Raw genomic sequence first — 15,872 nt, 5'->3', positions numbered from 1 at the left:
TGGACTGGCATCTGATCAACAACAAATTTAATTTGGTTAAGAGGAAAAAACCTAAATTTTGACATTCTTGGTGCTTCATTTTCTTTTTTTGGTAACGTCATCATGCACAGAGCACATACAAACAAATGTTTCTACTAGTGGTTCCTTTGTGCTGTTAGGATAGGCCCCATATAGAAAGGAAGAGAAAGCGAAAGCCCATGCACTTGTTAGGCCTTTGTTGATTGCCTTCCTAAACCACCACCATCTTTGAGCATCACCCCAAAAAGTGGTCCCAAACAAAAAGTTCTCTCTCCTCCCCAAGTGTTTCCTCTCTCTCTCTCTCTCTCTCTCTCTCTCTCTCTCTCTCTCTCTCTCTTTTCATTGCATTGTATTCCCAAAACATTGTTTTCTCCCTTTTCTTGCAATGTGTGAAGTGGGGCCCCTGATAGAACACTAGCTGGAAAACCTACTTGGTTTCTAAAGAAAGATGGAATGAGTCTAAATCAATTGAGAAAACAAGAGAATTGGCAGAGTAACTACTGCTGCAATTGGTATATGAGCCAAAGGAGACTTTTATTCCCTATTAATGTAACATGACCGAGCATAATGCAATGAATAGGTGAAAGCTGCTGCTGCTTGTTCTGGCAACCAAAACATGGCAGCGTTTCTTGACCACACACCATTACTTACTGGGAACCAATTCAGATGAAATTCAGCAGTTGCTTTCATGGGCCGCCGTCGGACCGGTCGAGCCCAACCGCATCTTTAATTAACGCGTCCATATCGATCAACTAGACTAATGCAATGGCAATGTAAGATCAATTAATTTCAACGCTCAGCGACAGCAGAACTTATCTTATCACCAATTAAGATGCAGATAACATGTGACTTTTCTGCACAATTAGGTAGCAATTAATGTCAAACTCAGATCAAATTGAATGGCAAAATCCATCTTATATTAGGTTGCACTTGTACACCTAAAAGCCTCAATATATCGACATTCTAGACTGCAAAAATAGCCGAAGCGCAGCAACGCGGTACCAACCGAAGACGGATCCCACCATTCTTATGATTGATGGCACTTAGTGTCTGCTTTTATTTTTACCTCAGTGTTTGGTAAATAGAAATATTGACCTTCTGCTTAAACAGGAAGCTAAAATGAGATTCTGAGGTCTAAAACCAAAAGAGCAGTATTTAGACGACACTTCGTACGCTACGAAAGAACCTTCCAGACTCTAAACGGGGGGTAAAATCAACAAATCATCTCTTTTTTGCAATGTGATGAAAAACCTAAGAGGAGATGGGGAAGGACCACTGGCCAGAGATGGCTTCAAAACAGGACCAGATCTTAAAGGCGAGCTGCAGGGGCGGTGACTCCAGAAATAGAGCCCTGCCAACATCTTAAATTTGCATATCTAATCAAAGAGCCATTGAGGGACCAGCTTAGGAAAGGAGGGCTAATAATGGTCCGTCTGAGGTTCGGTGTTGGCTTGTTTCTTGCCATTATTTCTGGGGCTGCTCTGCTCGCTGTGAACAGCTAGCACGGCTCTTCTGCAGCAGGAGCTCAGAGGGGACGGAGAGAGAGCACTCTCATAATAAGCGAGAGCATCATTTCCTATCATGCCTGGGACCATTGCCTCACCCAGAATAGCACTACTGGAGAAGCATCAGTCGAGCTAAAAAAACATTAACAACCTATTTGGATATATGATTAACCTCTTTTTCGACAGATCACTCTTTCCATATGTGACGCCCCGACTTTCCAGGGGTCACCCATCCTAGGACTACTGCCGTCCTAGCACGCTTAACTCTCTTAACCTCTTAGGTCTAGCCACCATCCAAAATGCTTAAGCCGGGTTAAGAGTTTAGCCCTATTATATCTTATATATAGGACTATCTGGGGTCTCACAACCTCCCCTCCTTTAAGCCCTGACGTCCTCGTCAGGCTCAGACTCACAAATACCAGGCGATGTGAAACTCGTCTCGCTAGCCCGTCATCCAGACCCTGGCTCAGCCGAGACTCATCTCACACTTCCGGCTGGTAATTGGCTCTGATACTATCTGTGACGATCCGACCGGCTAGCAATAATAACTCGTTGGGCCCAAACCACCGGCCCAAAAATACTTAAGCCCAGTTATTATTACTAGTGTCTAAGTCTGTTATAAACCCAATGACAATCCTTTTCCCATCCGATGTGAGATATTGGAGTGTCACAGACTCCATCCGTTAAGGCCCTGACGTCCTCGTCAGTCCAATCACACACACAGCCCAAAAACACCAGGCAATGTGAGACTCGTCTCGCTAGCCCGTCATACAAACCCTGGCTCAGCCGAGACTCGCCACATATGTCCAACTGGTGAACCGACTCTGATACCAAATGTAACGACCCAGCCCACTAGCAACAATAACTCGTTGGGCCCAACCACCGGCCCAAAATGCTTAAGCCCAGTTATTATTACTAGTGTCTAAGTCTGTTATAAACTCAATGACAATCCTTTTCCCATCCGATGTGAGACTATTGGGGTGTCACACCATACTCGGAAACCATGCAGTAACTGACACAGATGAACAGTACGACTAGATGTGTATAAATCATTTCATAAGAATAAGATACATCGCCTCTTAGGTGGCATACATTATTCTGAAAAATCAGGACCATCAGAATCTTGCACAAATTTATAGGTTGCAATAGAAAAGAGAAAAAAAAAAAAAATCTGTATAATAACAAATTGTTGCTAGATAACTTGTTCAGACGATCAAACAGGTCCCCAAGGACTAGCCATACAAGCACTCATATTCGGCCAGGTTACTTTAAACCTGACCTGAACAATCTAAAAAAATGGTTTGATCGGGACTATACGGTGAACTGGAAGAACAATTCTAACTGTAATTTCAGTGTTCACAGAAGATAAAATTCTGGAAAATTGTACTGAAGATGCACAATTGCAAGTACTAACCATCAAAATAAGGTCAGAGTTGGGCATTGCTCATGGCATTCATTATTCATTCTTCCCCCCTTCAGTTCTTCAAGATAAAAGCACATTCAGATAGCTGGGGTTTGCAAGCAAACTTCTCCTTTCAATAGGAAAGGGTACCATTTGTTTTTATATTTTCTCTTACAATATGCAACAAAGGGAACGAAGAAAAATATAGAGACCAACCGCAAAGTACATACAACCTTAAAGAAGTGAAAGAGAAACAAAAGTAAAAAAGCAAACAACAACCAAAAAGCACCCAAGAATAATCTGATAAGAGTTCAGCCAAGGTTTGCATTCACGAAACGCGTAAATTATAAGCCTACTCTGCAACTTCCATCCTTTCTTTTAAGCTACCAAAATTTTCTGCCATGTAGACCAGTGGAGCAAGTAAGATTCCCACATTCACCCGACCTAAACTTGCTTTCATGTTTAAAATTATGACGTCCGCAAGATCTAAAATTGGGCTTGGTACTACTTTGGTCCTCCCAGTAGACAACATTCTATTCTTAAGAGCATAGTTTCTCTGCCTTACATTATGAATCATACTGTATAGAAAATGGAACATGAAAGCAATCTAGAATCACTTAACCAAGAAGACTACGATTATCCCCTAAACTTCTATCGCACAAACCCAAACATTACTTTTCTTTGCTGAACAACTTCCCAGCAACCTAACAATTAGAAATAGTTGGTATATCATCAAGCAATCACAAATAACTCAAATACCATTCAGTATCTCTCTGTCCTAAAGAAAGTCACTTATCCTTCAAAACGTCCCTTTCTTTTTCAATCCTATGCAACTCACCGGAAGTTAAGCAGCTTTTTTTGTTGATCACATCAATAAAATGGAAAGATTAGCAAGTTTCTGTTCTACAATCAAAGATACTTGTTACCTTCACCACTACATTGCCACTACTATCACGCAATCCCAATTTGATGGGCTCTTTCTGATAGTCAATTCCTACCAAGAAGTCTCCGTGGAAGCAATATGAAAAAGTCCTCTGATACAACATCTGCAACAAAAACAAAAAATTGTGATCACCCTGCTGCTAAAATTAGCATACCATTCTCCTCCCTTACACTCAATCCTTGAAGCAAAACCTCCTTGACCTGGGCTCTTAAACAAAAACGGGGCAAAACAAAAGGAGTACACATTCTAGATTCCACTATTTTTATTACCCAGTAAATACATCAATAATCATTACTAAATTCTAGCTGAAAGACCGACCAACTATTATAAGCCTTTTCTCTTTTCGAAAGACAAAAGCAAAATCCCACGACTTACCATCATCAACATGAAACTAATTAAACACCTTGACCCTAGGCTCCAAGTACATCAAGTTATCAAATTCGCCCCTACTGCTCTCATTATTTACCTTTCCTCCCCCAACTCTCATCCCTCAAATCGGCCAGATATTCTCATCCTTCTAATTAATCCAACAACAACTTTCAGATGTAATTGCACTTTATAAGAAAGCCATAGCATGCCCATCAAGCAATAATTAAATTCTACCATTTCGACAGATATATATATATATATATATAAAGTAGCAACTCTGAAATCTGGTGCATAATTACTTCTCTCTAAAAATTAATTAATAAGAAACTTACAAATATCATTAACAGTAACATCAGGCAAATACCAGGGAGTACGGAAAACTTCATACTAGTAGCAGCATATAAAAGAAAGAAAAATGTAAGAGTCCTGTACATCATGCAACTGAAAACTTTTTTCATAGTAAAAAGTAGAAATATACAAGGACAACCTGTTGACCTGATATGAATGGCATATCTCATCTGGGTTTATCTTGAAGACTACGAGATGAATGAGCCTCTTCAATGGAACGGGTGATCTGTGATATTGCATAGTGTGAGGCACTTGATGCTGCATAATAGGACGTCACGGTGAGCTGGGTAAATTTTGGAACAACGTAGGCTGCAACAAACAATTGTATCCCCATCAGAGTTCACTAAAAAACAATAAGCTCATAGAAGTCGTAAGAAAATGAATAAGTTAGCACCAGTATTGATCTTGGTCTAAGAAGTGCATCCATTAGGTCCTTTGCAACCAATGATATGTACAGATTTTTTTATCAATGATTTAGAAAAGATGTAAAACAATCATGTTAAAATACAACAAATGAAACTTTTGTTCCGACATGGGGTTAATTCTTATGCTCAAATTTGGAAAATTAACTGGATACTTTCAACCCAATGATAACGAAGATGACAAAAAAACCTTTTTTCATCACCATGGTAAGCTCGAAAAGATACATAGCATTGCTACCTTTGTCACAAAACTGTCTAAATTTCACATCATGCTCTATTTGATCAGATCTACTAAACTCAACATATAAAGTTCTCTATTCTTAGTAAGTACATTTTCGAACTAATTTCTCGACCAAAATCTAAGTAAATATCTTTCCTTTTCCAAACAAAAAATAATTTTATTAGGTACTGATCTCCAAACAGTGTAATAGAAAAATGAAAGGTTGTTGAAACAGATATAAATAATACTTTGCAGATAAAGAGGGAGAACATTACCTCCAAATGCAGCACTAGCACCAGAGTACAAAAGAAGAGGAGGAAGCTGTAGAAAAAGGGGGGGGGCAGTTAATTATATATCAAAAAGAAAAAAAAAATCAGTCAGTACATGATGGTAGAAAAGCAGCTTTTAACTTCCATAACTACGCACAAACACCAGCAAGAAATGAGGAGGTTCGACACAAGTGTTGTTCAACAACAGCAGTTTGAGAAGCCCTAAAAGCTTTTAAACTAAATTTCCAACAGGTATGTTCCATACGAAACCACAAGCAGAAGGGGCAAAATGAAACCTTTAATCTCATAGTCCAAAAGCTCATCTCAGATTCGCAGTCCATTCAAAACGTCCATCTCAGATTCCCAGTCAATTCAAAATGTTCAAGGCCTTATTTGCTAGCTCGTAACTGTGGATCTCCCAAACTCAAATTCTATGCAATCTAATTCACCGGAGGACAGGCTTCTTCATTCTTATTAACGAAGGTCAGCCTCCAATTTAAACGAAAAGAGAACTGAAAAACGTTACTACTGGATGCTTCTTGCCAAACAAAGCCCACAAAATAGGACCTAGACTAGATGGCAGAGATTTCGGAAAATCAATGTGTCAAATAGCAGGAGTTTATGGCTAAAGAGCCTTGCCCATGACATCACATACAATCCTCTCCACTTTGTATGACATTGGACTCATAAGTCACCAAAGTAAAGAATAGTTTGCAAAGCCTAACTGCATCAACCAAATAAAGTCTGAAAGTTCCAAGAATTAGTAATCAACCAGGTCCTGAAAATTCAAACATTCTGGGTGCTAGATACTAACCAAACAAACCTAAATGGCAAATGGTACAAAGCATACTACTTTCAAGGAACTAACTGAAGAATCCTAAGAAGGGTTCTCGGGAAAAGTTTGCCGCTATAAACAAACGAATTAATGGCTTCATTTTGATCAATGAAGTTAAAAAAAAAAAAAAAAAAAAAAAAAAAAAACTCATACACCACTAGATATTATGAGCAAAGCAATTCAGCACAGTATCAAGAGACTAGTCTTGTCAGGGATTAATGCCCATTATGTACTATGCAAATCAATGCATAACAAAATAAATAATGCATTTTCACAGTCGAATACTACAATCCATAACACATTATGTACTATGAAAATCAGTGCAAAATAACATAATTAATGCATTTTCACAACTGAAAACTACAATGCATGACAAATCTATTCCTCCTGAACACTCAAGTATCCCAGAGGAGAAAAAAAAAAAAAAAAAAAAAAAAAAAACTCACTGTGATTTCAAGTAGTTTTTTCCGTTAGGGTATTCTCAGTTCTGAGATTAGCCTTGACATAACATTAAAAAAAGCTCCTACATGAACAACTAGCTAGATACACGCAAAACACATCAGCGTGATGCAATGTTTCTCTAAACAATTTATCAAATACCAGAATAATCTAGTTTTCATGTGCAAAAAGTTTGAAATTGTTACCCCAATAAGCAAGTGCATCCACTTGGAACCCCTCACATGTTTCTGAATAAACGGAATTCCTGTCCCAAAATCATCAATAACCACAGAAATTTTTTTTTAAAAAAATTTGAGTCTCAAATTATTCAACACGATTATAATTCAAAGCTACAAAATTTAACACAATATACCCGTATTGAATCCATGAACTGCGCTAAGCAGTGCACCGGCCCCCGAACCGGCCTACAAAATAATTTAATTAGAAATCCAATCTCAGTTACAACCAAATTGCTACAACACTAAAGAATTATATAAAAAAGGGTTTTTTTTGTTTTTCCATACCACCGCAGCCGCATCGTGCAAAACAGAAGTGATCGCCCACTCACCTTCTCCCTGCGAAATCGAAAAAAAACGCAAAAAAGAAATCATATATAGTGCAAGAACAAATTCAGAGGTAAAAAAGATACGATTTCGACGCCACATATGGATCGAAATCGAAGGGATGGAGAGGTACGGAATTAGGGTTAACGAGGGAGAGGCATCGGGGGCAACGAGGGGAGCCGAGGCCGGGTTTAATGGTGGGGTCATGGTACAGATTCCCCGTGCGGAGCTTCTCCTCGTACACCTCCCTCGTCCCCATGGCGACCACCTCCTCTTCTTCTTCTTCACCTCCTCTATCCCTCTCTCTCTCAAAACCCTAATTACAACGACGATATGCCCTAGGCCCGCACAAGGGCTTTTTCGACTTTTTAGGCTTTTTTGGGCCCATTCTATAATTCCCCTCAGGCCCAAGTGGTGCGCCCTGGTGCGATTTTTAAAGCTGAGAAATTAAACGGGCTTGGGCCCATTAAATTTGTTCGTCAAAGGCCCAACTCGGCCTATTAATTTTGTTGGGCTCGGTCAAATTTTGGGCCAGGCCGTAGCAACTGGAGAAAATGAAAATTTGTAATTTTGATTTATTTATTAAGATAATGCATTCGAGATAATTTATCTTATTTTATGGAAAAAAAAATATAGATGGTGAATATAGTACACCATTGTAAAGATAGTGGCAACTCACAAGTTTGGCCTTAGGCCAAAGTTATGGGAAGTTAAAATATTCAAAAATAAAATATTGAAAAATTAGGTAGATAAATAAAAATAATTCATAATTCAAATAAATTATTTTATATACTTTTATTTTTTGCTCACTATCTTAAGGAAGCATTTTTTATTATAACAAAAGAGCATGCCAAAGTTGCTTGTTTAAGGTGTCATTATAATTATAATAATTAATATAATGGCTGGTGCATGTCCACTTACCTACCTACCTACTTACTGCTTTTTAGCTTTATCTAGTTGTCCAAGCCCTTTTTGGGGAAACTTTAAACACCCCGCTGATGTTGCGTTCATTTTACTTTAGTATTTTATAATTTAAAAGTAAATCACTTTAATATTTTATAATTTTTTTTTTCTTTTTCTATTACCCGTTCGGTGGTTAATTTCTTCATAAATTAGTGATAAAGTTAATATCATATGATACTATAATAAAAAATTAATAAACTATAAGGGGCATCTGAAGTTTTTTGTTACATGTTTTCACAGTAGCCATATTAAAGAAAAATAAAATTATAGAGTTCTAAAATAATACATTTTACACTTTAGAATACTAAACCAAGAAAATACTAAATCACAAGGGGCATCTAAAATTTTTTCTGAGCTTCTTTTCGAGCCATTCTCACCCAAAAGGACCGTTGAAAGAAAGAGTATGCAATTTGTCCCCTCTAACCTTTTATCTCACTGCTTAGGTGTCTCATCATAAGCCTATGTATTTGATAGGAAAATTTTGTAACCTTATTAAATAAATTAATAACATATCATATTCATAGAATATGGATTCTTTGGCCTCCTAATGTTGAATTTAATCAGAGGTGGGTGCTTTTGTTTTTTTGTGCAAAATGGTAACTGTTTGGTGGTCCTTGGCAACTGGGAGTGTAAGGAAAGAAAATTAATTATATTTTTGTAATAATACAAACTAAGATGGTAGGTAAATTGTGTTTAGGTGCGATAAAAAAGTATAATGGAGAAAATCATAATGAGTCGATTAAAAGTTTAATGGTTTAGATGAATGTTAGAAAATTTTGACTTAATTCAGATCTATATGTCCAAAAATATGGCTTATCGGGCAAAATATGTATTATATATTATCTAAAAACTTGAGTTTGTTCGGTTTGGTTTGAACTCACTCATATATATTAACTTATCGTTACTCTCTTATTAATTATTCGTATGTGAACTCTTAGTAGATCGATGATAATTATATTATCTAATGTTTACTGGAACAATTTAACTGTAGTTAAAAAAAAAAAAAAAAAAAAAAAAAGCAGAGAAAAGAATGTCGACGAAATAGACATTTGAAAGCAGTTGGTTTCAAAAGAACATTCCACCTACCAAATCACCTCTAGCACGGTGCCTCTCAAAAATCCTGGGTCAAAATCCCAGGGAAAAAAAAAAAAAAAATGCTACTACATATACATTTTATATAGGATATAAATTTTACACCCCTGCGTCTCTTTCTGGAATATGTGAAAAAAATTGAAAGTGTTTGGCCTCTCCGCGCATGCGAGGTTACGGGATTCTTTTAGAATGGATAGGAATTTAAGGACCTACTGGCAAATTTCAAAAATTAAAAATTTAAAAATTTAAAATCAAATATCTTATATTAAAATTTAAAATTTGATGTAAGGAGAAGTAGAAGAGAATGGAGTTCAAGAATGATGAAAATTTTTTCATTGGCTTAGAGTGGATTATCATTTTACTCTATTTTTTAGAATATAGTGTAACTATACTCTAAAAAATCGGTGCTTTTTTTAGGCTCCCAAACACTCAACAGAATAAATTTTCTATACATATTGTATAATTTAACTATACTATGTTTCATAAAATATCCAAACGGGGCCTTACTCGTAATGTATACCTACCTACATGCTAGGCGTAAAACTTGTATTCCACTCATTCAAATGACCTACATCCGTCGTACATCCTCTCACTAGTTTTATCAAATTTTTTTATACTAATTATTATTTTTGTAATTTTTAAGATGAAAGAAGAATAAGATTTTTATCTATAAATATGTGTACATGTAGCGTCTTTACTGTTACTTTTATACCCTCTATTAAAATAGCATGCTGGATGAATCAATCGTCACGTCATATATTTGTGTACAAGAAATATGACTTGTCACAATAGTCATATTATTTATAGGTATAAATCTTATATATTACTATCGCTGTTATACCATCTCTTATCTCACTTATCAATCTAAATATTTCCATATCTATACTGCAAATGAGTAGTTAAATATTTTTATAAATTGTGCGTCTCTGATCACATTCGTCTTTAGACGATCTTTCGAGAAGCAATTTTATTGAAATTATTTTAAATCTTGTATAAACATTGTGAATCTTTTGAGATATATAACACATGCAAATCGCGGCATTTGAGTTAACCTAAAGTCACTCGAAACAGAAATAAAACGTTAGAATATACTAGCTATAACCCATTTAATTTTTTTTTTTGTCTAATACAAACTTCGCATTTAAGTTTAAATCTTAAACAAATAAAAGATAATAAACCATCAATGAGAAATGCTTTTTCATGTAAACCACAAACTAATTGAGACTTGTCCTTAGCAAATTTTTAAAATATAAGAAGATATATTTTTTTTTCTCTTTCATGTTTAATAATTAAGTATGAGAATTGAAAACAAGTTTAACCTATCTGCAATCTCTTTTTGATACATTAGAATGGAAAGAATAAATCATTTTATATTTTGAAGCTTTATAAGATCGTATGCGAGACAGATGACTAAGAAGATTGCGTAATTAGTAACTTTGATTAATGAAAAGGATTAGCAAAATTTAAATAATCTAATTGATAAAATTGAAAATTTAAGTACTTGTTTATAAAAGAACTAAATTAAATAGTTTCTCTAACGGACGCTTAGTTAAACTTTGGCTATTCTTAGTTTGTTTTCGTCGATAGATTGTGAATCACTCATCCTAAAACTTCTCTAACCTTAACACGCTTAATTTACTTAACTTTTTGAGCTTAGCCACCATTTAAAATATTATAATTGGATTAAAAAGTTTAGTCCCATTACATCTTTAATATATAACTATTTTTTCTGGAAGTGTTACATTACTCCCAAAGTTTAAAGTGCCGTAGTACGGGGTCATGTCGTTATATTCTTGGCACGGTACGGTACAGGCAACCTTGCGTACCGACACGTGGCACACTTGCGTGCCGATAGATACGCATGACCTCCTACTAACACGCTTTGACACGGACTTATTTTATTTTTTTTATTTCAATAAACTCTTATAATATTAGTTTGAAAATTTTAAATAAATAATTATAAATATTTACTATATATTTCTTATTATACTCATCAATTAATATGCATGTAAACTCTTTATAAATACAACTATACATAATGTACAATAGAAATTAAAATACAATAATAAAATTCACAAGTGCAATAATTATTTAAATTTATATCTTTATATAGAGATGACTGTTTAATTCCATATATATCGTCGCGCTTGATCATATGACATATATATTGTCACCTGTAGATACAAAATTTATTTGATAATGTTAATATAAGTATTGCTGGTATTGTGAGAATATCATATATTTTCGATATTACATCTATATTTTTTGTTCTTTTATTCTTTTTAAAAATATTTGATCAAAATTTGTTTACCAGATCGATTTTTGTTCTTCCGATTCACCAAAAGTTTCGCGGTGCGATAAATTTTGACAAAAATTTTATGAAGAAAAAATAGATATCTGTGGTGGAAGCGGAGGGCTCGGGCTGATCGAATATGTCAATTAAAAATTTACTTCTATATTGATAAATAAGAAGTTAAAAAAAGGTATCAACCAAAAAGTAAAAAAGAAAGTTGAAAAAAAGACAACAAAGTGAAAAAAAAAAAAAACAATATAGAGGGCGCTCGATACCTCAGAGAACAAAAGAAACCCAAAAAAAAAAAAAAAAAAAAAAAAAAAAAAAAAAAAAAAAAAGAGCAGCACGCACTGTGTGCCGCTTTGTCTCAAGCAGCACGCATATGTGTGGAGCAAGACAGAGGGGGATCCAAGACCCCCCACTATACCATGCTTCCCACGGTATGGCACGCCCCTGTGCCGTACGCTGTACGGCACGGACGGCACTTAATTCCTTGATTACTTCTCTTTTAAGCCCTGACGTTTTCGTAAAGTTCAAGCATACTCATTAGTATCAGGCAGCGTGAGACTTATCTCGCTAGTCTTAATTAACCTTGTGAGGAGCTCTAATACCAATTATAACGTCTTACTTTTCAGAGGTCATCCATTCTAAAGTTATTCTAGTCTTAATACATTTAACCTCTTGAGTTAAACCATTGTCTAGAATATTATAACAGAACTAAAAAATTTAGTCATATCATATCGTATATATAAAAAATTATTTTGATTTTTTTAAAAATATTATATAAAAAATTTATTCGATCTAATTATATTAAAAAATGTGAATCGCAAATTCAGACACATGAAAAATGTTACGGCTAAATTACAGAAAACCCCCCTGTAATAACCCGCTTTTTCACTTTTCTCTCCTGACATTTAAAAACCTACACTTTGCCCCCCTGTAAAATGAAAAATGTTCACAGGGGGGTTACGGTGTATAAAATGACCATTTTGCCCATCGCCATTGTCGTCTTCTTCCCCATCTTCCTCAGCCGCCCCTTCGTTCGGCCGCAATTCTCACCTCAATCGGTCGTGATTTTTCTCAATTTCCTTCTCCACCTGCTCCCCTTCTCCTCCTGCACCCTCGCCGCCCTCGATTTCGGCGACAGTAGGAGAAAACCGAGGTGGGCGGCAGTAAAAGAAGGGCAAAGAAGGCGAAGGCGAGGCGGCGGAGGACGGCGAAGGGGATGTGGTGAGGGCGAGGCAGTGGAGGACAGCGAGGCGGCGGCGAGGTGGCGAGCCAGAGGGAGGCGCAGCAACAGGGAGATGACGGAGGGGAATTTTCGGCATAAAAATATATTTTTTAACGGAACCCTAACAGCAGGAGGTAAAGTGCACATTTTTTATTTTATAGAGGGATAAAGTGTAGGTTTTTAAATATCAGAAAAAAAAATAAAAAAATAGATTATTATAAGAGGATTTTCTGTAATTTAGCTAAAATGTTATGCTAATAAGTGACCCTTCTACTTCTAGAAATACACAACCTGAGGTTTACAGTTTCCATATATTAATAGCGGCAGTGCTGGACATGTAGATGAAAAGACTAGATTCTCCTTCGCATCACGCGGCCCACGCGCTCCTCCACACCGAAATTCCGGTGTGGTGTCCGCCACACCGTTTTTTTTAACCTTTTGTGACTTTTTTAAATTTTTTTAATTTTTTGGCTTGGTTTTGAGGCGTCGTAGAGACGAAGACTCGGAAGTCCTTGGCCAAAGCTGCGTAGTCAATTAAAAAACCAAAACGCCGTCGCCCTATGCGTGGGAACTACGAAACTCTCGAAGTTTAGAAGAAAGGAATATGTATTTACCAAAATGCCCCTCACTTGCAGGTCAAATTCTAATTTTTCTCCTTAACTTGTGACTTATGGATGAAGGAGATTTCTATTGAGTTAATCTTAAAATAGTATTCGCATATGGAGGTTTAATGAGAAATTTATCCTCAGTATTTATAAAAAAAAAAAAAAGTGATTTTCTAACAACAGTTTTAGAGTTTTAGAATAAATACTTGTTTCATATATATCAAAACAGAATGAATTATTACAGTTTCTATTATCTCTTGTTTATACAATATTAATTAGAAAATAATATGATTATGATCAAGTTGATAAATGAGGGAATGGTAATTTAGTCATTTAATTATCCTCTCTAGAAACCGCATGGGCCCAATCCAATCCTACGTCAGCTCTTACAAACAAACCACAGGAGAGTCAACCGTTCATGGCTCCAAGTTTTCAAACTCCCCCTCTGCATTAGAACTCTCTAGAGATCCCCCCTAATCCCACATTATAATCTCTACCACCCCCGACGCAAAAGCTAAAACCCCACACAATCCCAATCCCCCTCTTCCCCCGCCACCATCTTTTCCTTGCTCCCAACTCCAAGAAATTAATTAAACCCCCCGATCTCGTCTTCGGACTTCTCATTCATTTTTCGCTTGCTTGTTCAATCAAAAGTAAAAGCAGAAGCAAAAGCAAAAGCAAAAGCCATGGGGACGTTGGTGGGACACGTTGCGCCCGGTGTCGGATTTCTAGTAATCGGTCTGTGGCATCTTTTCAATCACATCAGGCTCTACGCGGTGCGCCCCGGGTCGTACCGTGCGCGGCCGTGGTTCCCCGCGCCGCTCGCTCGGTACCTGGAGCCGGCGCTGATAATCGCCGGCTCGCTCGCCTCGATCGCGATGGAGCTGTTCATCGGCCCGGAGGCCCACCAGCCGTTCGACTCCGACGGCTCCATCCCCTCCAACCACCTCCACAACTTCGAGCACGCGTCCATCTCCCTCTCCCTCCTCCTCTACGCCGCCTTCGCCATCCACCTCGACCGCGACCGCAACCGCCGCCGCTCGTCGACGACGACGACGACGCACGGCGCGGCTCGGTCGCTCGCGCGCGACGCGCTGACGCTGCTCCTCGCGGCGGCGGCGCTGGCGCAGGAGCTGCTCATCTTCCACCTGCACTCGGCCGACCACATGGGCGTGGAGGGGCAGTACCACTGGCTCCTGCAGTGCGTCGTCGCCGTCTCCCTCGCCACCACGCTCCTCGGCATCGCGCACCCGGCGAGCTTCGCGGTCGCCTTCGTGCGCTCCGTGAGCCTCGTCCTCCAGGGGGTGTGGTTCGTGGCCATGGGCGTGATGCTGTGGACGCCGAGCCTGATCCCCAAGGGCTGCTTCTTGAACTACGAGGAAGGGCACCACGTGGTGCGCTGCCGCGACCCCGACGCGCTCGGCCGCGCCAAGTCGCTCGTCAACCTGCAGTTCAGCTGGTACGTGTCGGCCACCGCCGTGTTCGCCGTCGCCGCCTTCCTGTTTATAACCAAATTGTACCCGGAAGAGCCCGACTACGTCCCCCTCGTTAAGGCCGCGGACGAGGACGACGACGATTTGGAGGCGCAGAAGCTCGCGGAGTCGCAGAGCTTCGCGCGCATGCGCGACGGCATGAAGCCCATAGAGCTCGAGAGGTAAAATTGTGTTGGAGATTTATTTTTCTCGACTATATATCGTTTTAATTTTCCGTCGGTTAAATTAGAATTTTTATTTTAATAAAATAAAAAATTCCTAATTTAATTGATTAAAAATTTTAAGCAAGGTGTTGTTAACAAAAATAAACAGAATATTTTCAGAATGGTCTATAGTTGAGGTGGATCTCTATGCAATTTTACCAATGTTTCTTTTTTTTTTTTTTTAATTGAATCTTTCTTCTATGGGGTTGTCTTTAATTAGTTGTGGATTAGGTGGAAATGTGTAATTAATTAGTGAAGTGTTTAGATGTTGTGGTGGGAAAACCCTTTAATGGGAAAACCCTTTTTACGGTTTGAATTTGGATGTGTATAATAGTATAGTACACTGAGAAGGATGTGCTTCTGATGTTGTGGTGTAATTGTTGGATGGTTTGGTAGGTGGGGCTTTTCTTCTTTTTAGTTGTGGTTTGCACAGTTGCACTCATATTTTGTTTTGTCATTTTAGTACATTTTGCAACTATATATATATATATATATATGTGACTATGTGGCATCCATATGTGCTTAGTACATCTTTGGCGACGGATGTATATATATATATATGGCTGCGGATCAATTAGATCGAGGTTCACATTTTGCAAGACAGTGCTTTATATATTTGAGTGGTTAATTGAATAGTATAATTTAACGGATGAAAATAAT

General features: G+C 37.7%; 2 protein-coding genes across 4 annotated transcripts; one reads left to right on the top strand and one right to left on the bottom strand.

The window, feature by feature from the left end:
* LOC109706696 lies at positions 2,934–7,659 on the bottom strand. Of its 3 annotated transcripts, none has more exons than XM_020227651.1 (7): positions 7,466–7,659; positions 7,294–7,344; positions 7,143–7,194; positions 6,976–7,034; positions 5,503–5,548; positions 4,725–4,894; positions 2,934–3,971 (listed from the first exon to the last, which is right to left on the bottom strand). In XM_020227651.1, the coding sequence occupies exons 1-6, from the start codon at positions 7,589–7,591 to the stop codon at positions 4,752–4,754; spliced, it is 477 nt and encodes a 158-aa protein (XP_020083240.1). In that variant the 5' UTR covers positions 7,592–7,659; the 3' UTR covers positions 2,934–3,971; positions 4,725–4,751. The 3 variants fall into 3 exon arrangements, with proteins under 3 accessions (XP_020083240.1, XP_020083241.1, XP_020083239.1); XM_020227652.1 differs by having other exon boundaries at positions 4,733–4,894; XM_020227650.1 differs by lacking the exon at positions 2,934–3,971 and having other exon boundaries at positions 4,523–4,894.
* Positions 13,978–15,654, top strand: LOC109725424. Its single transcript, XM_020254620.1, has one exon. It carries the CDS (start codon positions 14,203–14,205, stop codon positions 15,172–15,174), a length of 972 nt encoding a protein of 323 aa, XP_020110209.1. The 5' UTR covers positions 13,978–14,202; the 3' UTR covers positions 15,175–15,654.

Source organism: Ananas comosus, linkage group 2 (assembly GCF_001540865.1).
Source record: "Ananas comosus cultivar F153 linkage group 2, ASM154086v1, whole genome shotgun sequence".
Taxonomy (NCBI): Eukaryota; Viridiplantae; Streptophyta; class Magnoliopsida; order Poales; family Bromeliaceae; genus Ananas; species Ananas comosus.
This window is presented reverse-complemented; position numbering and strand designations above follow the sequence as displayed.

What these genes read in the sequence shown, in the direction of transcription:
- LOC109725424 (XM_020254620.1), top strand. Translation starts at nt 14,203, where the DNA reads ATGGGGACGTTGGTGGGACACGTTGCGCCCGGTGTCGGATTTCTAGTA.
- LOC109706696 (XM_020227651.1), bottom strand. Translation starts at nt 7,591, where the DNA reads ATGGGGACGAGGGAGGTGTACGAGGAGAAGCTCCGCACGGGGAATCTG. An exon ending in AGTTCATGGATTCAATACGG is followed by an intron (nt 7,035 to 7,142) that starts GTATATTGTGTT and finishes ATTTTGGGACAG; the next exon opens with GAATTCCGTTTATTCAGAAA. An exon ending in TGCTAGTGCTGCATTTGGAG is followed by an intron (nt 4,895 to 5,502) that starts GTAATGTTCTCC and finishes TGTTTGTTGCAG; the next exon opens with CCTACGTTGTTCCAAAATTT.